General features: G+C 37.5%; 2 protein-coding genes across 4 annotated transcripts; one reads left to right on the plus strand and one right to left on the minus strand.

Annotated features, from left to right (window-relative positions):
* Window positions 1-1,873: 1,873 nt before the first annotated feature.
* On the plus strand, window positions 1,874-22,067 carry chchd7 (coiled-coil-helix-coiled-coil-helix domain containing 7). Of its 3 annotated transcripts, XM_022677654.2 has the most exons (5): window positions 1,874-2,121; window positions 2,759-2,830; window positions 17,912-17,993; window positions 20,142-20,240; window positions 21,570-22,067. In XM_022677654.2, the coding sequence occupies exons 3-5, from the start codon at window positions 17,934-17,936 to the stop codon at window positions 21,672-21,674; spliced, it is 264 nt and encodes an 87-aa protein (XP_022533375.2). In that variant the 5' UTR covers window positions 1,874-2,121; window positions 2,759-2,830; window positions 17,912-17,933; the 3' UTR covers window positions 21,675-22,067. The 3 variants fall into 3 exon arrangements, with proteins under 3 accessions (XP_022533375.2, XP_007231132.3, XP_007231133.3); XM_007231070.4 differs by lacking the exons at window positions 1,874-2,121; window positions 2,759-2,830 and adding an exon at window positions 16,034-16,187; XM_007231071.4 differs by lacking the exons at window positions 1,874-2,121; window positions 2,759-2,830 and adding an exon at window positions 16,059-16,187 and having other exon boundaries at window positions 17,915-17,993.
* Window positions 2,105-15,703, minus strand: plag1 (pleiomorphic adenoma gene 1). Its single transcript, XM_007231069.4, has 3 exons — window positions 15,563-15,703; window positions 8,088-8,426; window positions 2,105-6,786 (listed from the first exon to the last, which is right to left on the minus strand). Exons 2-3 carry the CDS (start codon window positions 8,321-8,323, stop codon window positions 5,832-5,834), a joined length of 1,191 nt encoding a protein of 396 aa, XP_007231131.2. The 5' UTR covers window positions 8,324-8,426; window positions 15,563-15,703; the 3' UTR covers window positions 2,105-5,831.
* Window positions 22,068-22,530: the final 463 nt, after the last annotated feature.

Consider the following 22,530-nt stretch of genomic DNA (forward strand, 5'->3'; position numbering starts at 1 on the left):
TATTTTGTTTGGTATATATGTACTCATTTATGTCACATTTTATAGTTTGCAGTTTTTCAAATATTTTTATTTTTAATACTTTTTGTGTTTTTATGTTGTCAATTGGTAACATAACCTCAAATAACAGTTGCATTTTCTCATTTTTATTATTTCAAAAATATCTTTTAATGAAATAAACCTATAAAACTACAGTTATAATTACATAAAAAAGGAAAAACTTAATAGTCTTTCACACTGGTGTCACACGTTAAAAAATTTAGCTGCTTCAAAGTTAAAAACAGCAAACAATTTTACTTGTTTATTTTAATTTGTGGAATTTGCATAGGGGTTGAAGAGTTTATGCATAATGTGTGTTAATAAGCCAGAAAGTAAAATAGCTACTTTATTCTAGCCAACAGTGCTAAAACACAAATGTTTAATCCTAAAATAACTGAGTATAAAATTTGTTTATTTTTTTTTTTTAATTTATGATTTACAAACTTGACTTTACTCATTTTCAATTTGGTCGGAAACTAATCTGTTTAAACATGACAGTAGAAATAATTTATATACTGTTGTGCTTATATTCTTTTGCAATATGAATGAGAAATCTGATGATTTGCATCTTTTTGTGAATAACATCATTATTTGTAGAACACTAAATGAGTGCATGTGTCAGGAAAAATTATGCCAGTAATTGTATATAACTGCATGAGCTAAGTACGTTTAACAGCAGCTAGAATGTCAATCTTTATACCATTAAATTACTAATAATGTTTTACCAATTTATTTTATTTCATAAAACATTAAATAAAAACACAATGTGTTTATTTCTAATAATGTGTTTATTTCTCATATTTCTAATAGCCATTTTAAATACTATAGTACTATTTTGCCATTGTATTGTGTCCTGTATGAATTATTATTATCAAAACTCAGAGACATAAACCCATACTTTTGAAAATGTGCTTTTCTGTAAATTAGTGTCTCAATCTTAAGTAATAGTACATTCCTAACTACTGAGTAACTTAAAGAACTTACAGTTTACAGTTGAGCAATTAATTGCTTTAATTTAAAAATGAAAAAAAGAAAAAAATGTCATATTCCTGTATATTAAACTATATATTCCAATTACATTTCCAAAAAGAAATAGTCACATATCATGTATTATGAAAACTTTTATGTACATCATAATATTTTACTTCCTTCACAGTTATTGAACAGCAGTAAAAACAATATAACTCCCTGCATATATATATATATATATATATATATATATATATATATATATATATAACTCAATATAACTCCCTCCCTTCGAGGGATAACACCTCAACATACTGCTGGTCCAGGGGATTGAACTAGCAAACCCTACATCCTGCAGGTTCTAATTCTGTTGTTGTTTAGGTGAAGGATGCTAATTTTTATTTATGCCATATTATCCAGATCTACTCTCTCAAAAAAAAAAAAGATCATATATCTAACAAACGTGAGATAAGTAGAAAGGTAGATTTTGCAGCATCCATTATAAACCAGTACAGGTACTTTAGTAAATGTATATATAGTTAAACATTTAATTTCATTTTTTAAATATAAAGTAGATAGATTTATGCACAGAGGTTTTTTATGTAAATAAATCAGTCTCTAGTAAATACATGTATATTCAATGAAAATTAAGTAAAAGTAATTTGAGCTAAAGTTAACAAATAAATAGTTTAAAATATTTAACTAAAAAGTTTAACTAAGTAATTGTAACTTTTATTACTACTGTTGATATGACAATACTTTATTTTTCATACACTGATAAAATTCTAAAACTGTAAAATTTACTGAAGCTTATAATCAGTGTCTGAATTTTCCTACCCCACAGGAATAAACCCAGAGCCAACAACATGACATCACACAGTGTGAGTGTGTGCTGCTTCAGCCTACACTGGATCAGATTCTTTCTTTTCTTCACTCTGATATCTGATCCACCCCTTTCTGCTGTTATCGGCTCAAAACTGTACCAACACCCATTGATGACGATACCCTATATACCCCCAAATGTTACTACCCACCTCTGGAAATGTGTACAGTGTAGGTAATATGTTTGACAGATGAAGAACAGACAGAACAGGCTGGATAAAGTGAGTCCTTCTGGTATGTTTATTGAGCTCAGTACTGTGGACAGTATTAACACTGGACCGAATCTCTCCTCTCCTCACATAGCAGCAAAGGTCGTCTGAATGCACACAGACACACAATCTCTCTTTCTCGCTCTCTCGTTCTCTCTCTCTTTCTCCTGCATTCTCTCTCTCTTTCTCTCTCTCAGACACACACGCTAACAGCCAGCCGTTCACCTTCTACAGCATACACCTGGCTCACCTAGCCAGCCAATAAATATCTTTCTCTTTGGATGATGTCATCTGGAGGAGACGAAAGGAAATGCAGGCTGCAGCAGCAAGTTCTAAATACAAATACATGCGCACATACATGTACACACACACACACACACACACACACACACACATGCTCACATTCACACCATACAAACATAAAGAGATATATGAATCATTCTGTCTTGGGCTATACACATACACAACAGTAGTTTGTAAAAGTACATTAAAGTAACATATACATGATTAGCAATAGCCACTATCACAGGATGGCATTACAGAAATGCGATTAAAAACGATAAAGGACATAAAAGGACACAATGTAAAACACCATTATGGCTGGAATGCTGTCTCAGGATGCACTAAATGCTCTTCTCTCTTTTTCTTCTCTTCTTCAACAGGTTGTGATATAAGAGGTCCGTTTCACTTGGGCTCTGTGAACGATACAATGGCAACATCTGGCTCCCAAACAGGTTTGTGAACAAAAAAGGCTTCACTAACTTCCCAAGACCTCCTCACACTTCCCGATATAAGGCAGATGGACACAATCCCGCTCACTCCTTCAGACGCTTATGGTCTTGGATTTGAAAAGGGTGGGGGGGAAAGAAAAAAATAATTATATTTATAAAAGAAATATAAAAAAACTTGAGGAGAGAACGTCTGTTGCGCCATCAGGGGCTATACTTTGTCCATTAGCAGCATTATCCAAAACAGAGAGATTGTGTTACACTCGCATACATGTTACACACACGATGTAGATGATGGTACCACTGAAACAGTCGAACGTTTGAATTGCTAAAGGTCTGTGTCTCCCAGTGAAAACAGAGCAACTCGATCATTCGAGTCATTCACTCAGCAGCATCAATGACATCACTGTGTTACACCTTTAAAAGATTGAGGCATTCAGGTCTTCCCAGTTTTATACACTTCTGTCAATACTGAAGTATTTACAAACTGCTTTAAGTTCATGTATACATTTATACAAACCATTTTCGAACGTAATGGGAAACAAACAAAAAAATAATAAAGGAAGTGCTTTGAAGAAGTGCGGGTGGAATAAACCTTCTTTTTGTGTTAAAGTTAAAAGTCTCAGTGAGAGACACAGACGTTTTGTGCAATAAAGCAAAAAACTGGAGAAATGTACAAAGTTAAACACTGTATGAAGTGTACCTGTAAAAATATCACACACATATAGCATTTTATATATACATGCTAACAATCTGCTAACAAGCTAAATATGACATCTAAACCATTTATGACAAAGGTTCTTTTTAAACAAACAAAAAAAACATAGGACAAAACAAAGGCATCAGAGTTTTTTTTTTATAGAAAGTGCTATTATGAAACATATGCCCGACATGGAGGCTTTCCAGCACCCAACAACCAGCTCCCAATGTAAATTCAACACAAACTAAACATTCACTCAACACACGCCTCTGTGATCCCCGCCCTAAGCAAGATCTCTCATACACATATAAAAATCTTTTCATAGAGGGGTTTGGCTGGAAGTTTTGTGTATGAAAATTACAAAGGATAGTTTAATTCATATATGGGTTTCTAAAGCCCATATAAATATACAAACTCAACTCAGAACATTTGTTTGGGCAGTATAAAGTGTTTCTTGCGTTTTCTTTAACTTTTATATAGCACTGCAGACAGTTTAAACCCAAGACTCTGTATTTTATGTTTTGTCTAGTGAACTTCAGTTCATTTGTTAATTTACATCACTTCCTGCATTTCTGTAATAGTAATAGGCAAGTATTTAGTTAAAAATAAAGATTGAAAAAAGTATTCATTAAAAGATTGAAAGAGAATTGCATATTTCCCCTCTACAGTGCATAGTAACAATAAATGATTCAAAGAACTCAGATCTGGTATTCACCCAGATCTAATTAAACCACATTAAACCACTGTAGAAAACTTTAATGATGCTCTACAAAATTCATGATTGCTACTTAAAACGTCCCTCTGCAAAAAAAAAGCTTTATGTTAACTATGTTCAAAAGTGGTGTTGACTTCTCTGGGCTCTGAGGCATCTGAAATAGACCATTACACAGAGGAAATGTGTGTTGTCATTTAAATCAGTATACTAGATCTGTTTTGTAAGACATAGATTCTGTCTACTTCTGCCCATCCAGACTCAGGACATCTTTTCCAGGGACGTCCATGCATTTTTTAACAAGACAATGCAAAACCATATGGTGCACACATTACAAAGGGATGGCTGTGGAAGAAAAGGGTATGGGTTCTGGACTGGTGTGCCTGCAGTCCTGACCTTGCTTAAATTGAGTGACAGTAATGACCAGGCACTGTTGCACACCTTAATATTACTTATTTAATATCCTAATTCGTAGCACCAAAAGGTCTCTCGAGTGTTGTGATTACAATGTGGTAAATGCTTAACAGCGTTTGTTTCAGGCCTGAAATGCAGGAATAGATGTCTATTAAAAATTTAAATGTGTTAAGTTTATGCTGTCTGCAACAAAGTCAAAGTAAATGTAAGAAACAATGCTTGCTGTTTTCCAATTACCTTTGATTTAGGGTTGTATAAATATCTGCAAAACTGTGTTCCTTAAGAGTTTTGTGTGAATGCATTTGCTTTACTGGTGGCTTGAATCAGTGCAGTGGATAGCAGTCTGGCGGATGAGGTTGAGGGTTGTGTTGGTATCCGAACGTACATGGAAACAGCAAAGGGAAAAAGATAGGGGGAGAGTGTTTAAGAGCTGTTGGTGTGTCCATGTGATAGTCTTTGATTTGTATAGTCAGTCAATGTTTCCCTTTATTGCTTTGTACTGTGAAGCAGATCTGCGTTGATAACGTTTTAGGCCCTTAAAATGAGCAGCAGCATGAAGGCAAATGGCCATCAGAAAAAAAAAAATAATAATAAAAAAATAAAAGCAAAACGAGATGAGCCTTCCTCACTCTGGCTCTGAGGGGTTTGGTTGCCTTTGGCTGTGTAGATTTCTGACACTGTCACTCAAACGCTGGCATTTCAGTACCCAACAGCTTATGGGCCAACAAATGAGAATGAAGATCAACAACAACAACAAAAAGAATCTGAAAAATATATATTTTTTAGCTTTGATGGAACTTCCGCATCATTAGAAGTTCAAAGTGCTAAATGGGAGGGTTTTGAAAGCTACATGCTCTCAGCATTTGAGAGCAAAACTTCACTGCAAACTGAGCTCTGCTTTGCAGGCACGCATGCTTTATCAAAGTGATTGTTTCATTTTGAATGACAGCTGTCAGGTGATGTTCAACATCCTCTATTGCTAAAACGCCTCCAGATATAAACAAGTAAGTGATATGTTCTCAAAGGCACATATATTATAACCGTGTTACTGGCTTGAGAAAGAGAGTCACAATGTTGTGTTTTTTTTTGTTTACAATTAAGTGCCAAGTTGACAGTAAAGTGTGGGTATGCTTTCGAGTAAGTGCTAAGGTAGCTAGGTACGTGCGTACATTTACATTGGGTCACTGGAAGGCCTGGTGGAATCGAGGCAGGGTGGTGGTTGTATTCAGGCTTTGTGAGTGCGTGTAACTGGAAGTGAGCCCATGCGTCTGTGTGAGCGTGGGTGGGTGCGGGAGCGTGTGAAGTGCACCTAGAGGGTCAGGCACATCTTGGGAGGGCGTTATTATGGGCAGCCCTTCCTCCTGGCTGTAGGAAACCCCCAGGGCAGGCCCTGCCCCTTGACCATAGGGCAGGAAGTTGAACAGCGGAGACAGGAAGTCCAGAGATGGTGTCGTTTCTCCAGCGGATGTGGCAGCAGCAGTATTCAGCTTGGGAGCGTCCTCCGCCTGCAGCTCTAGGAGATAGCTTTCGATCTCCGCTCTCAGAGGGGGCGGTGGCGAGTAGGACGTGTGACCTCTCGGGTAGCGTAATGCCAGGGATCCCGATGTTGGAGTTTGGTGTGGCTCCAGCAGCTCCATTGGCTCTGCTTTCACCCGCAGCAGCTCGTGGGCGTGGCTCTTCTTCACATGCCGGGTCAGGTGGTCCTTGCGGCCGAAGCGCTGGGCACAGTACTGGCACAGGAAGTCCTTGCGGCCTGTGTGTACCACCAGGTGACGACGCACGTCCTTGCGGGTGTAGAAGCGCCGCTCGCAGTGCTCGCACTGGTGGCGCTTCTCCTTAGCCCCAGTGGCACTCTTGCCAGCATGGCTACGCAGGTGCTCCAGCAGCAAAGTGGTGCTTGGGTATGGCTGCAGACACACCTGACAGGTGAGGTCTCCGTGGTGAGCAGAGTGGAGGGCCTGGTGCCGTCGAAAGCCCAGCTTGGTGTTGTAGCTCTTGCCGCACTCTGTGCAGCTGAAGGCCTCTTTGTTGGGGTCATGCGTGTGAAGGTGGTTCTTCAGGTGGTCTTTGCGATGAAACATCTTCTCACAGTAGCTGCACTTATGGGTCTTCTCTGGTGAGTGTGTGGCCATGTGCCTGTTAAAAAACAACATGCATTTACAATGAGAAAAAAAAAATGTTTCTGTATAGCAATATTTTCTGTGATAATTCATTAAGTTACTGTATATCTATACATATAATAATTAGCTAAGAAGCCTAAGGCTCCTTGAAGCACTCCATTTCTGGGTAAAGGAGTGCTTACCAAATATTGTGTGTAAATGGATTGTATGGACAATAGTATCTAGAGATCTCTCAAAATGGTACACTAAAAAGCATCAAGTACACAGCAGATCTCAATGGACAGAAATATCTTGTTTATGAAAGAGGTCATCAGAGAATGGCCAGAATGGTTCGAGCTGACAGAAAGGCTACAGTAACTCTACAGTAACATTTTGGTGAACAGAAAAGCATATTTGATGCAAAACACATTGCAATTATACCATGAACAATTGTGGCTGTTTTGAGAGCACAGTTGTATATTATAATACAGTAATACCAAAATAATCAATTTACTGAATTGCATGTTTTTTTTTCTCTTCAGGGTTTTTCCCCTTTCTCCTAACATATTTTTGCTGAATGTGGTTAAAACAGTCTTTTAATTTTATCAGACCACAGCCCTTAATTAAAAATGCTTCTGTTCTTAGTTTCCTTCTGATTTTTTTCCCAAGCAGATGTTTGTGAAAGCAAAGCTGCACAGTAGAATAGAGCACTACAATTCCTCTGACCTCTACTGTCTTATAGAGACATGAGGAGTTCTATCTGAGCTCCTTCCTGGACCTCCACATTTTCACTTTCCAACTATTACTGCTTGATTACTACAGCTGGGACTTGCTTTTTATTTTCAGACCTTTGCCAACTGCATAAACCCTTAGGCTAGAGTTTCAGCAGATGATTAAAAGAGTCTTTCACAAACATTTTAACAGGTAAAAATTCCTTATTTAGTATCTGAAGTGCCATCATGAATGAGGAAGTAAAAGTCTAAATGAGGCACAATTTTTTATGTAAAAAGAAAAAAAAAAGAAGAAGAATTGATTCTTCCCCAAAGGAGAGAAATTGTTGATACATGTTTATTTGTTGCTAAATATTTGTGAGCTAAATTAGATGTGGCACTACAGCTGGAATGGTGTTAAAATCCTTGCACATGCTACAATTAATTAAATTTTTAATTTAGCATGGACATTTGCTGCATTTTTTATGCTGTTTGCTGCAGTGGTTGTGCTATTTTTTTTTTTTACTTCAAAAATTAATCAATTACGCAATGTAGTCAGGAATACCTGAACTTTTACATAAATATTTTTTGTACTTTTGTTTGTCAAAATGAGTTGAGCTTGACCCACCGTAGCAGTTTGTACTTGGAGACGAAGGCCTTGGTGCAGTCGTTGTGTGTGCAGCGGTACGGCCTCTCGCCCGTGTGAGAGTAAGAGTGCACCTTCAGCTTCTCCACGCTGTTGAAGGCCTTCTCACATAGCTGACACAGGAAGTTCTTCCTCCCTTTTCCCTCCAGCCTCCTCTTCCTCGCTCGGTCACGCTCTGCCGGGTTGGGGCAGTCATCATCAGGGGAGACTGTGGCCATGGCAACTTAGCACGGGCTGGCCACGCGGTGGACACGTGCAGTGTGTCCGAATGCTGACGGAGCAAGAGAGGCCAAATCTTCAACACCACGGAGAGACCAGGCCCTGAGGGAGTAAAGAGGATGTTGGATGAGTTCCAGAAGACGTGAGGAAAAATAGTAGTCTTAAGCAGATACGAGAGTGGACATCCTTTATTAATAAGTGTTTTCTCTTTGCCAGATCAAATGAGGCTACAAATTTGGAGTGAAACCAAGCATAACTTGGGAGTATTCTGCACAAGTCTGACCCAACAGACAATACCCGACTTCAAATGCTCTCTAAGTGTTTTTTAAGTGTTTTCCTGCTCTGGCTCAACATATACACAAGCAAATTTAACAAACCTTTCTGAACTGAAGCAGTTGTGTAGCACTTTTCCATCGGATGATATCCATACTTCTTAACTCTTTGGCATCTGGCACTTGCATTTTTGGGGGATTAGGGTCTTTTTGTGTCAACAGGACTATGCCAAGAGCAGGATATGTATTGGTTTAAGCTATTAAAGCTATAAAAATTAAGAAAGAAATTATTGGCAGGAAAACTGGGATAAATACAGGCTAAAATCTGTGAAAAGGTTAAACCTATGGAGAGACCTGAACATGGAATTGTATGCCAATCATGGCATATATTTGACCCCCCCATCCCCCAGGTGTTGTTCACGCATGCATATTTACATCCAATTCTTGACAAGTTAGATTAATGGAATGATGAGAAGTAAACAGTCGCTCTGGTAAACTAGTTAAATATTGGATATTGAATAAAATGCACATTTACTTTAAATTTGATTAAATTAACAACATAGGAAAAACTTTAAAATGTGGGGAAAAAATAATTGAATCTGACTGTCTACAAAGTACAGAAGAGCTATAAAACATACAATTTTTGTAGACAAAATGAACAGCATTTAACAAAAAGAGCACATTACCAACTGTTCAGCTTTAAAATTAATCTGAATTCAGGCATTGGTAGGATGTTACCTTGCACTTACTAAGAAGAACATTTTTTGCACACCAAAAGTTAAACAAAAAACTTGCTTTTTCACTCTTTTTGTATTAAGTTAACTATACAACTATAATCCTTTCAAATATCCAAATGACATAAAACCAGTTTAGTACCTGTTGCAAGTCACTAGACCTCACCACATACTCTAAATCTTCCCTGGTGAAGTACTATACTACCAAGTTCTCTTTCTTTACATTTCAGGCGCTTTTTACCCTCAGATTTGTCTTCAACAAATAAAAACAATCTCAGCAAGAACCTTTTACTCTTTCAGTTTTGAGGAATTGGATTGGATAGGAGCAGTTAACATTACTCTCTCCACACTTGTCAATACATCCTACATATCACAAATAATCATATAATCAATAAATACACTGTTCAATTAGGTGAGATAGTTCTGTGTATACAACCTACACTTCTTTTATTCACATTTTCACCTACGGTTTTCAAAAGTAGACACATTCGAGTTCCAAGTACTGATGCTCATTGATCTTTGGCTTGTAACAATACTGGAAACCTTTTGTGGCTATGTATCTTGTCAAGTCCCAAAAGATAAGTATTGCCAATTGAATAGAACTTTCTGGAGGAGATGAACATGAATCAGATTGCACCATGTGAGCTAGATGGCTGTAAAGCCCCTATACTTGAGCTGTGAAGCAGTGTTCTGTGGAATGATGCTACACCATCAATACTTGGTGGTAAATTGGGGAATTGAGGTTAAGATGGTGATTATCTAACATATTGACTAACCACCATAATGTTCTTGTCTTTGAATGCAATCAAACCCTCACAGCAATGCTCCAATCTCTATTAAAATCCTTCCTGAAAATTAGCGACAGTTACTTCAACAAAAGCAGGATCATTTTTTAATACCCTTAATTTCAGAAGAGAGTAGTTTGAATGTTGTAAAAGTCATGCTGGTTTTGTTTTCTCTTTGAGGTAGCCTTTGACACTTTTGTGCCATAATTATGGATAGTTTTACTCATTCTAAACACATTCAACAGAAAACTATTGTCAAAGAAGAAGCACTTTTTGTTTCAAAAAGAACCATGTTTATAATGTACAGCTCTGGAAAAAAAAAACAAGACCACTTAAAAATTCTATGGTTTTACCAAATGGAAAACCTCTGTAAAATATTCAAGAGGAAGATGGATGATCAGAAGCCATTTTCAAGCTGAATTGCTTGATTTTTTGTACCAGGGGTGGCATAAAATTATCCAAAAGCAGTGTGTAAGACTTGTGGAGGAGAACATGCCAAGATGCATTAAACTGTGATTAAAAACCAGAGTTATTCCACCAAATATTGATTTCTTAACTCTTAAAACGCTATAAATATGGACTTGTTTTCTTTGCAAAATTCGAGGTCTAAATGCTTTGCATCTTTTTGTTACTTCAGCCATTTCTCATTTTCTACAAATAGATGCTCTAAATGACAATATTTTTATTTGGAATTTAGGAGAAATGCTGTCCGTAGTTTATAGAATAAAACAACAATGTTCATTTTACTCAAACATATACCTATAAATAGCAAAATCAGAGAAACTTGATTCGGAAAATGAAATTTTCTCCAGAACTGTATATAAACTAGTAAAGAGCCATTACATAAAAAAAGATTATTGAAACCTTAAAAAGGTATTCACACTAACAAATCTAAATTAACAATTTAAAAAAAATGTCACTCAAAAAAAACCTTTGGAGCACCTTTATTTTGAAGAGTACAGACATTTGTTTAGCCCACTTGTGCTCAAATTAATGATCAAATTTACCTTCCACAGTTTCACAGCCTGGAACAGATATACCTGCCTTTAAATTAAAGCTGACACTGTGCATTACAACTTCATAGTATTTATTTAAAATCCAGCCATTACAAACACACTGCACTGCATGTCCATGTAATCAGTCCTGTATAAATAAATTGTGAAAGTAGCTACAAACCACTAATTTAGGTCTATGTTGGTCAAATTTAAAACACACATAACGGTGCAGTTTTAAAGCACACACAACACTCTTTGACATGCATCAATACCAGACTTGGAAGCAACCCTAAGAGAATGTACTTAAGCACTCCAGAGAGTACAGAAACCAGCATGAAGCGCAAAAACAGGGATAAACTCTGGTAAATACTCTGGAATATAGAAAACCACAGGAATAAAGAATTCTGTATTAAAATGACAACCAATATCACAGCTGATCTGACTTGTATGATATCTTAATTACATGCTGTGAAGTGAGTGCAGTTACCAAAATCACAATAATATGGTGTAAACCCAACTTGCCAGCTTCTATTTAGCAGTCAGAAGACTGGCAGGACTGGAATCATGGGCATGATTTTACAGAGATCAGACACTGAAACATGCACAGCTTTTAGTCAAGCAGCTTTCGCACTTCGACAGCCTATTCTAGCTTTTTGCAACCGCACGGGAAAGAGATTAATTATATTCCATGCATTAAGCAGTCTGTACTATGTTGGTACAATGTAATACCATGTGACACCTTTAAGTGAAAGACAAAGAACCACGCAAGCTGATCTCTAAACAACTCCAAACTTTAATATTTCTCTTTATTTACACAGCAGTCTTACAGCAAAGTTTACTCTCTTTAATTCACTAAATAGTTCTCTTTAACTTTATTGTCATTGCTCAGTACATGGCATTATTTTGAATAAGGATGGTTTATTCATGATTTATAACAAGAACATTTTTATTTTAAAACTTACTCTAAACAAACCATTCATTATTATTTTTGGATCAGCTTAGCAACAGACATCAAAATACAGAAAACAGGCAAGAACACTTGTTTATTATTATTATTATTATTATTATTATTATTATTATTAAATAAACCAAATATAAATAATTACACTTTAAAAATTTTAATAAAATAATAATTCATTAATAATTCCATGATGGAAAACCTCTAAAGCCAACAGCAATTTAATAATACATTAATATTAATTTTGATAGTAAAAAAGAAACAAGATTTTGCAGTATATTTATATATGAACACAATTTATATATGATATTTTAAGCTGCTTCGTTCTCTTTTTTTCTCCCAAAAACTTCAGAGAACTTTCAGATTTTTACACAACACTATTAATCATATTCTTTTTTTTTTTACTACTTTTTACTTACTCAGATCTTAAATCTGTTGCAAATGCATTGTGTTGAGATTCTTCACATTTATTATTTAAAAAACTTATTTAAAGAACATTTCACAAGATGGTTCTTGTACATCCAATCCTCATCTTGTACAAATAATAATTGAGCACTTTTATCTAAGAAAGTACCTAATATTCTTCTGGATTGTTAGCATCTTTCATATAGATGTGGTCTTAAGATTCAGACTAATTTCAGGAAAACATTGCATTTATCTTATTTTTTTTAATGTTTAAATAATGTATTAATATCAAAACTGCAAGTTAAACTAGATTAATATTTGTTTTATCATGCTGCTAGTTTTACAGCTTAGCACATTAAATAAAATTTTAAATAAATAAGCAGTACAGATTAATAGAACTATGAATTTACAGTAAATCTGACAATACTTTACTAAATTCACTACCTAAATGATGAAGAAAACATTTTAATATATATTTTCAATTATCATGAAGTAACATTAATACACAGAAAACATTGTATTATATATATATATATATATATTAATTACCATGAAATAAGTAACATGAATGAACAGAATCTTATTAGAGTTTTAGCATTTCTTTATTTAGTTTTAGAGCAATTATGAAAGAAACAAGTTAAATAATTCTGACTGTTTTTTTTTATGATTGTTTAATAATTAATCATTTTGAAACAGCCTTAATAGACCTGACCTGTTTTAATCAAGTCAGAAAACTGTCACATTGTCATTTTAATTTTTTTAATAAATAAAATAAAAAAATGCAATTTTGCAATGTTATTTGGAACTGATTAACATTAATATTTACTAGAAATAATTACATTTTAACTTAAATATCTAGCACATTCATTTTGTTTCTGTTTTCAAAAGAAAAGTCTTATTTCACAATTTAAAAGCTTAAAATATTAATGATTACACATTAATGATTTTATTCACTGATAAACACCACACTTGTGGATTTAATGCAAATAAACTTTGATTAGACAAAAAATAAAATTGAAGACAATTTTTTTCTTATTCAGCGTTTCAGAAATATTTAAACACAAACTGAAGCAAAACGAGATACAGAATGGTTTATAATACATTAATGGAATTAAATTAAAGCCCGCACTCTTAACAAACACTGTTTTCTTGAATATTCGATTAAATGAAACATATTTCTTTATTTATCTGGATTAAAACAAACATCGGGAAAAAACACAGCGACCCAGTTAAACAGTGAGGAATCAGCGGATCAGTTTAGATGGACTAACCCGCTCAGAAACACGCTGTTCTTAAACACCACTGCCCAGCTCTCTCTCTCCACACCTCCCCCTCCTTAGACCACCACCGCGACCCCCTCATCTCCCAGCCTCACATCAGATCACCACACTTTAACAGCCGCTCAACTTCTGAACACGATAAAACACCATCAAACACGCGGATATCCGACACAGCGGACAGCGCCGAACAGACCGCGCTCATCATCAACAGATCCTAAAGTCCCTAAAGACAGTGTTCCAGTCCAGCAGACCACCCCCCCCCCCCCCACACACCTCACCTACAGCGCCATGTATATCATAACCACCCCCATCCCAAACACCACTCACCACAATCTAACTAATTTACCACCACTTTATAATAACCCCAACCACACTCAGTGAGGGGCATCGGCGGTATCAAACCCCTACAGCTCCCTTCTTCTCTCCTTCATCTCCCATCCTCCTCCTCACACACACAGGGCCATATGCCACACGTGCTCCTTTCATCCCCCCAGCCTGGTATAAACTCCTGCTGCTGTATTTGCTGCATTTAAAAACACATTCCACGCTCACGTGCGTGAGATGGTGGCGCGCGCTATAAAGACAGTTATACAGTTAACCAGCTAGTTCTACAGCTCATCATGAACATCAACATGAGCCCACTTTAGGTAGGTGGTCAATGAGTTTACTGACAACACTGCTGGATCGGTGGGCTACATGCTATAGCTAGAGCTCACCTCCATCCACACACACATATGCACACATATTACCACCACACACACGACCACCACTGAGCCCTCAGCAAGCTCTGTGAAAAAAACAGAAGCCCCCAGCCCCTCCCTCCCTCCTCCCTCAATCACACAAACTTTTTGACACAATCACGACCAGATAGCAGCAGCTCAGTGGTTCAGCGGGTTTTGTGTACAGCAGTGAGTGAGTGTGTGTGACAGAGAAAGAGAGTGTGTGTGTAAGGTGTGAGGCAGACACATGTTGAACACTACGACAGAGCAGAGTGTGAGTTTAGCATCGCCACAATTAGTCTCCCTTTAACTTTCTCCCTCCATTTTGGTTGTTTGTGATTTTGACAAGCAGCTTTCCCCCCTCGACCACCACCACCCCCTCCCCTCTCCCCCTCTGAACGGCACTCCGCGGGAAAAGCGCCGTTATCACCTCCGATACGATACACAAACCCAGGCGCCGCCACACACTCGGGACCCCGACAACTTTTGCAAAACACACCGCCCGCCCGAGAGCCAGCTCGTGAACGCGCTCCGGCTGGAACGTGCTGCCGCCGCGGTGTTTACGCTCGCGCTCCTGGCGGTGCACGTAAATGTGTCAAACTGTGATCAGCTCGGTCTGCAGCATCGGCCGCCGTATATCAACTTTAATTCTTCATTTGTTCGCCTTTTCTCTTCAAAAACGCGCCTGTTGCCCTCGTCACGGCCACCGTCCCCTCAGCCCTGTCGTTATTAGCTATTTATATTCAGAAAGAAAAGCAGAGCAGAAAAAACTAAAAGTGGTCGCAATTGCAAAACTTTTTTTTCCTCCTCTCCAACTTTTTAAAAACTCCAGCACTTCCTCTGTTTGTTGACGTTCATTTGCATTCGGCGCGACGCGAAAAGAAGTTCATAACACACTTTATAATCTTCATTTTCTGCGCTTTTCAGCTCCCTCCGCTGCTTTTTCTCTCAGGTCCCGAGCTGGGCGCTGATTAACACAAACTTTTTTTTTCTCCCCCTTCAGCTTCACCCTCACTCTCATAATTTGAATAACCCCGATATTTTAATTCAAGAACGCCGTAACGATTTGCTTAACCGCCGCCAAACTTACCGTGGGAGCCTTAACATCCTTTCTAGAGCGTTTTTCTGGACTTTCAACTCTTCTCCGAATTTTTAATAATTTTTTTCTCATATTTTTTGCTGGACGCGGCGGGCCTGAAAATTGTTTGCTTTCTCCTCTTTCCAGCAGCCATTGTGTAGGCTATGCGCTGCGGTGCAGCCGAACCCGGATAGACCACGCCCACTCGATAACCACGCCCACTTGTCGATTCTTATTGGCTAGGTGACATGTCGCTCACGCATTGGACCGCCCTCAATCGAACGGCAGTGAAATTCAAAAAATCGGGACTCGCCGGCGATTCTGTCAATCGAGGTGACTTCACTGTAGCCGGGTTTAAGAGCGGGGGGCGGGGCTTAGCGCTGCCTGAGACTCGCCTCAGTGGCCGGAGGACCTGTCAGTCAGCCGGCCGGTCTGCGCCTGTTGGTCCGGTGCGCTGTCCGTCAAAGAGTTCACTCGGGTTGGGTTGTGCTGTGTGTGTGTGTGTGTGTGTGTGTGTGTCGCATGACGTTCACTCTGACATGAGGGGGGAAGCTCCTGAGTGTGTGTAGGTTAACTCAAGAGATGTAAGAATTTAACCTACTCTGTCTCTCACACACGCGCGCGCTGTTTGTGCGGGGTAAGTTAACTCTAGCTAATCTACAGTTCTCTGTTAATATAATGTGTTGAGAGATTGATCTCTCAGTGTGCTGGTTTTGTTAGCATGCTAGTTAACTTAGGTGCAGAAAATGAAACGCTTGTTCGTTTAACGCGCTCGGGCTGACTGTAGCGAGTCTTTGATAGCTCTCTAGGGCTAACACACACTTGGGTAACTAGCTAAGTAGCTAACGCTAGCTAATGTAGTTCGATGTGGTCTCACTCTGGTCTTTCTGATTGTGTGTATGGTTTAAGGGGTCGGGATTTGTCTGCCCTGTTAGTTAAATGTTTCCTCAGTGACGTTTTCACAGTCTGTCAGCTGTAGCTTAGCTCACCTGCTGCTGTAAACAGTGTTTGAAGGTCAGAATGAATGAACCGCTCAGTTTGTGAGGTGCAGTAAGGTGTTATCAATGGAGATCAAAATATTCACATACAGTATCTTTTGGCCACCCGGGCAATATTTGTGTTACTGTAAATACTTATCTTTCTTAGGTTAGCTTAGCTTACCTAGCTAACTTAAGTAAGGGGGATTGATAACACATAACACAAGGTAAAACACATTTAATTTATTCAGTTGCAGTAAAAAAAGTTGAAAGGACCAAAATAGCTAACCTAAACCATTTCGTGCCTGTAAACTAAGTACTAACGCTATTTGGCTTACAAAAGTTTAGCTACCTCTGAATCAGTGACAGATTTGGGTTTTTCTGAGTAAGTGTCCACCAGGGGCCACAATATTCATAGAGGGGCCAAGTATTATTTCACTATTTAAGTTACACCATTTTAAAACACTTGAATGTAACATAAAAATAATTTTGTCCCAAAAGTTTAAGCATTTTTTTATTTGCGATCAAAATGTTAAAAAGTGCGTTTGCAAATGATTTCTTTTTTTTTGCTTTTACATGTATATACTCTGCAATATTGCAACTCTCAAATCTAACAATTTTACATGCATTTTTATTGTACATTAGAACAACATTCTCAAACATTCGTAGAACATAGAACAACATTCTCTTCTTCAGTCAGTTAAAAAATGTAACCTACACAAGCTTTAATTGGACAATCCTAATTGGCTCATTTAGTGGCACTGGTTGTGACAGAACACCCTTGTGTACTTGTGGCCCCAACCAGACAACAATTGGTGCAGTCAATTTTTAAGTATTAAATAGAAGATTAAATACTCTACAAAAAAAAAATAAAGTTGATATGAATATGAAACATCCATGTTGGAATGCAACTTTGGGCACCTCTGATCAAATTATTTGTTGCTGTACATAGTTACCTGAATAGAGGTTAAAGTCATCTACAAAAGAAATAAAGTAAAAACAGCATTGTACTATAACATATTTTTGTTCTCTAATATTATATATGTGTGTCTAATATTTTGGAATTATTTAAGATTTCTGTTTTGACGTTGGGGTGTCTAAAGTCTGCCTCTGGCCTGGCTTCCTGGAGGATCTGAACAATAGCTGCTGCTTTTCCTTCACGTTGTGAAGCTCCAGCTCATCCCCATTTATTTTTACTATGTCATTCCATATATGTCCCATAATTGCTTTCATGGCTTTTATATTAATCTACAGTGTAGAAAATAAATAAAAAGAAGACATAAAGAAATATATTGAATGAGAAGGTGTGTCTAAACCTTTTTAGTGTGTTTACACCTGTTGATAATCATGCTTAGGCAGTCATACCTAACTCTTTAAATTCCAGAAGACCCCGATGTGTCTGAAGTATGAATGAGAAATCGAATGCCCGAAAGTTGCGGAATGTGGACAACAACCCCTGCATTGAGGTAAGGGTGTGACATTCGTAGCGATAGGTGACCCTCTTTACTGTTGATTAAAAGTATAGATTGTGTTTCCTTGTCAAATGTATAATTTGCAAGTAAAAATACTTGCAAAAACATTGCAAAAAACATAGTGACAAAAATTGGCAGATGTATTATAGCTTTTGTCATAATTGGGAAATTATATAGTTAACATCATTTGGCATTAATGCCAGTAATTAAGTGGGTGCTGGTAAGCACTGACAGGGATTCTTTTTTTTTTATTTAAAAAGTCATAGGTTAAAATGTGAATAGGAGTTTTTGTAGTGTTTAATCCAATTAGCTTGCTTTTTATATTGCAAACAGGAGAGATGATATTATCACACTAGTCGGAAGAGCCACTTAAAAGTCCTTTATAGAAAGTCTTTTCATTTGTCAGTCAGTTTTGCAGCGCCACCAGGAGGTTATATCCAGACACATGAGACCAGGCTCTAATCCATATGAATAGGGAGAGAGAAAAATACTCAAAACTGAAGGTCAAATTACTGTTTAAAAAAACTTTTTTAATCAGCTTGCTGCTTATTTGACGAGTCAATTAGATATTGATGATATTGTGGTGCTTGGGGTCCTGTTCCGGCGGCTGTAGGGTGTACTTTAAAGTATTTTAAGTGTTTGAAACTAAAGTCTGACCTTCAGTTTGAAGTAGGGCTGCACGATATTGGAAAAAATGTACATTTAATTTTTTTTTGACGATATATATTGCGATATTAAACAATTCAGGGCCCATGATGTCACCTGCCCTTGTAATACATAATTATTTAACTCATGGTATTACGTGGGTTGGCCACTAGGGGGTGTGCATGTATTAAAATCCACGGAAACTTTGTTTCCATTCTTTGTAACATTGTAGGTAATGTTCTTATGTGTGTAATAGGGTTGCAACGGTATGAGATTTTCACAGTATGATAACCGTCTCAGAAAATACCGCGGTATCACGGTTATCACGGTATCACAGTTTGTTACATATATTATTAAACTGACCCTTAAAGAAATTACAACAAAGGTTTTTTGTTCAATTAACTATTTATTGTAGAAACCTGGAACAACTATACAGATAATGTCTCCTTAAAAAAAATAAACTGTACACCATTAGGTGAAGGAAACCAGGTTTTTCCACTACTCTTAAGGTCATTAAGGGTGTATATAATTATATATATATATATATATATATATATATATATATATACACACACACACACACACACACACACACACGTGTCACACATTACATGTCCTCTAAGAAGTAAAGATCCTGTGTTTAAACTATTCAGTACAATTATTTAAGTTTAAATTATTTAATATCTGATAAACTGAGCCTGGGTCAGTGTCTGATCAACAACTGTTGTAAACGTCCGTTTTACTGCCAAGTTGGTATATAACCAGATAGAGGGGATTTATTTCTGAGTCTGGTTTTAACATATGAAAAACAGGCACGTCAGAATTTGAAAATGAACGCATGTAAATGAATGGCGTCTTTCACATCCAGTCCGGCGAGCACCTTTACACGGACACGTGAATCCGTCGTAGCACGCACTTCACGCCTGTACCTGCGTGCCCAAATTTCGGATAACTCGGCGCTTTTGCGGGCGCTTACCGCATGGGTTATGCACGACTACAAAGAGGTTTTATTTATGTTCAGATTAAAATTATAAACTAAACACATACTTTGCGCTGCACGGCGGGGTGGTGTTCTTGGAGATGGGAGAACAGGTTTGACGTATGTCCACCTTTAGCTGTGACTTTACGGCCACATTGATTATAAATCGGATAACCATCCTCGGGTGCGTTCGGCGGGTCTCTGAAATAGTCCCACACTGCTGATTTTAGTTTAGCCTTTTTTTAGGCGGACGGAGATTTGTTTAGTCTGATGCACTTTATGCTGTTCTCACCGCTGTGTGCTGAGCAGCTGAAGCGGAGCACAGTTGCGCATGCGCGGGTGAGTTTCTCCGCTGGCTTGCGTTTTACCGGTAATAAGCAAATACACACGGTATGATAACCGTGCATTTTAATACCATGGTATACCGTGAAACCGGTTACCGCTGCAACCCTAGTGTGTAAGCACTTTGAGTACTAGGAAAAAGTGGATTAATGTGCTTTATTTCTGCTTGTGTACAGGAGGGTGATAATGCACAGAAGTGCCTGGATGCATACAATTATAATAAGGACATGTGCTCTGGATACTTTTTATTATACAAGAATTGCAGAAAGTACTGGGTAAGTTCTGTGCTAAAACTGTCCACAATACAATAACCAAACCAGAGGTACACAAGCCAGAGCTTAGATTCAGTTGCATTTAGATAATCAGTATAATTGAGAAAGTGAACTAAGTTGTCAATAAAAGCTATAAATGGATATACTTTTACTTTACATGGCATTTAAGGTAATTTAGGTTAAATTTTTTTTTAATTATGTATTGTTTGTCTTTTCTGTTGTTTGGTGAAGTTGGAGACATCTGTACTGGCATTTGCTGCTAGGCTTTAGGCAACACAAATAGCAAAGCATCAGTCACCTGGTAAATAATGTAAGCTAGGTGGTTAATATTAGTATAAATTAGTAATATAGAGTCTGTGAAGAATTGTAGCAGATGTCCATTGAACATATATATGTTTTTCTCATGATTTTGTGTACTTTTGTGGTAGTGGAAGCAAAAAAGACTGTAAAAACATATGAAGTTGATTAACTATAGTGCAGTTACTTGAGAAGTTTACAGAAATAAATACTGCCTGACCAAAAAAAAAGGTTGCCTCCAAAAAAAGGTCATACACTAATTCATGTGTGAAAATGATGATCTCGTGCTCCCTTAATCACCCTTTCACAATTCCAGCCCCATGAATCCTGACATTGATGTCTTGGAATATTCCCGTGTCATCAGGGACAAAAAAAAACATTGATGGAATAACCTGGTCTATATTCAGTATATTCAGGTAGTCAGCTGACCTCATTCTTTCAGCACATACTGTTGCTGAACTTAGATCTGACCAACTGCAGCATCAACCCCAGATCATTTGCTTAGTTAAATCCAGGTGGCAACTTTTTTTTGGGCCAGGCAGTGTATGTGTATGATATCTGCGATATAATGTTGATGATCCATTGTACAGCAGCGTGTTTACATGTTTTAAAATCATGTTGATGCGTCAATGATCTGTAATTGAAAACAGAGTCCCTATCATTGCTACTTCTGGCTTGTCATATCACTAACTACTCTATGTAATGGAGTAAAGTTGACCGACCAACTTTAAAATTACTCGACCACCTCCCTTTAGCACACCCTTCTTTCAATGACAGTGATGGTCCTGTATCTCGCAGCTTGTCCAAAAAGCTTGTTTATTAGAGATGACCTAAAGCACAAATTACACTTCCTGACTAAAGGTGGCACCCTGGAGCATGACATACCAATACTCCATAATGCTGCTTTAAATTATGTAAAGTGTTATGTATATTTCTTTGTTTTAACATTTATTTGATATTTTGTGTCATGGATTTACAAGACATAAACTATATCTATCTCTCTCTCTGTTTGTCTCGTTTCTCTTTGTCTCCTAGCATGGCATAATGCTACAGCGCAGACGTGAAGGAATAAAGCCAAATATGCCTACAGCTGACGAAAGGGCAGAAATGATCGCTGCTTTAGGAGGAAAACCCTACTGACAAACAGACACACAATGAACTCCATTTTCCAGTGTGCTCTTCCACTGTTCCATTTATTAGTTGAGCACATAATGTGCCTCACTGAAGGTGCGGTATGTGTGGACGAGTGCGTTCTTCCAAAAGAAGACTTAAAAGACGCTGGTCCCTCTGCAACTCAGTGGGTAGTTGTGGGTGAACGTGTGTGTGTTTGGGGGTGTGTGTGTGTGGGTGTGTGTTTGTACAAACTTTAGTGTGTTGAAATGTATCCATAATGAGTATTTAAATACGACCATGATGCAAGTGCAAGCCACTGGATTGAGTGACATAAAGTGTGTTTACACGCTAAACAGAATGGCATTTTTTATTGGTTGTCATTAATCAAATGTCTGTTAAATAAACAATAAGTAAAACTTGCTAACTTGTCATGATAATACCTTTAATTTATACAGTTGCGATACAGGAACTCTGTATAGCCAGTGCACACTGGCCAGTGTTCAATCTCATTTGCAAGCAATGATGTAAAATAACGAAGTAGAACTACTTCACTGCTGTACTTAAGTATTAAAATGCTGTTTCCTCTAACTTCCACTTTTACTACATATCTGCAGTGAGTTTAATACTTTTACTCTGACACATTTTATGTGCTGCATCGTTACTGGTTACAATTATAAAACCAATACAACCCCACATTCTGGCTTTTACTCTGAACGTTTCACTGCTTTTTGTAATAATCACACATCTCAGTACTGTACTTTTACTTTCAGTACTTGAGTAGTACATTTTAGAATAAACTACTAGCAATACAAAAAAATCCTATATTTGCCAAAGATATGCTAAAAGTTTGATTTGAGCTTGCAGTCTAAACATACAGCTCTGG

The sequence above is a fragment of the Astyanax mexicanus genome, chromosome 8 (genome assembly GCF_023375975.1).
Source record: "Astyanax mexicanus isolate ESR-SI-001 chromosome 8, AstMex3_surface, whole genome shotgun sequence".
NCBI lineage: Eukaryota > Metazoa > Chordata > Actinopteri > Characiformes > Acestrorhamphidae > Astyanax > Astyanax mexicanus.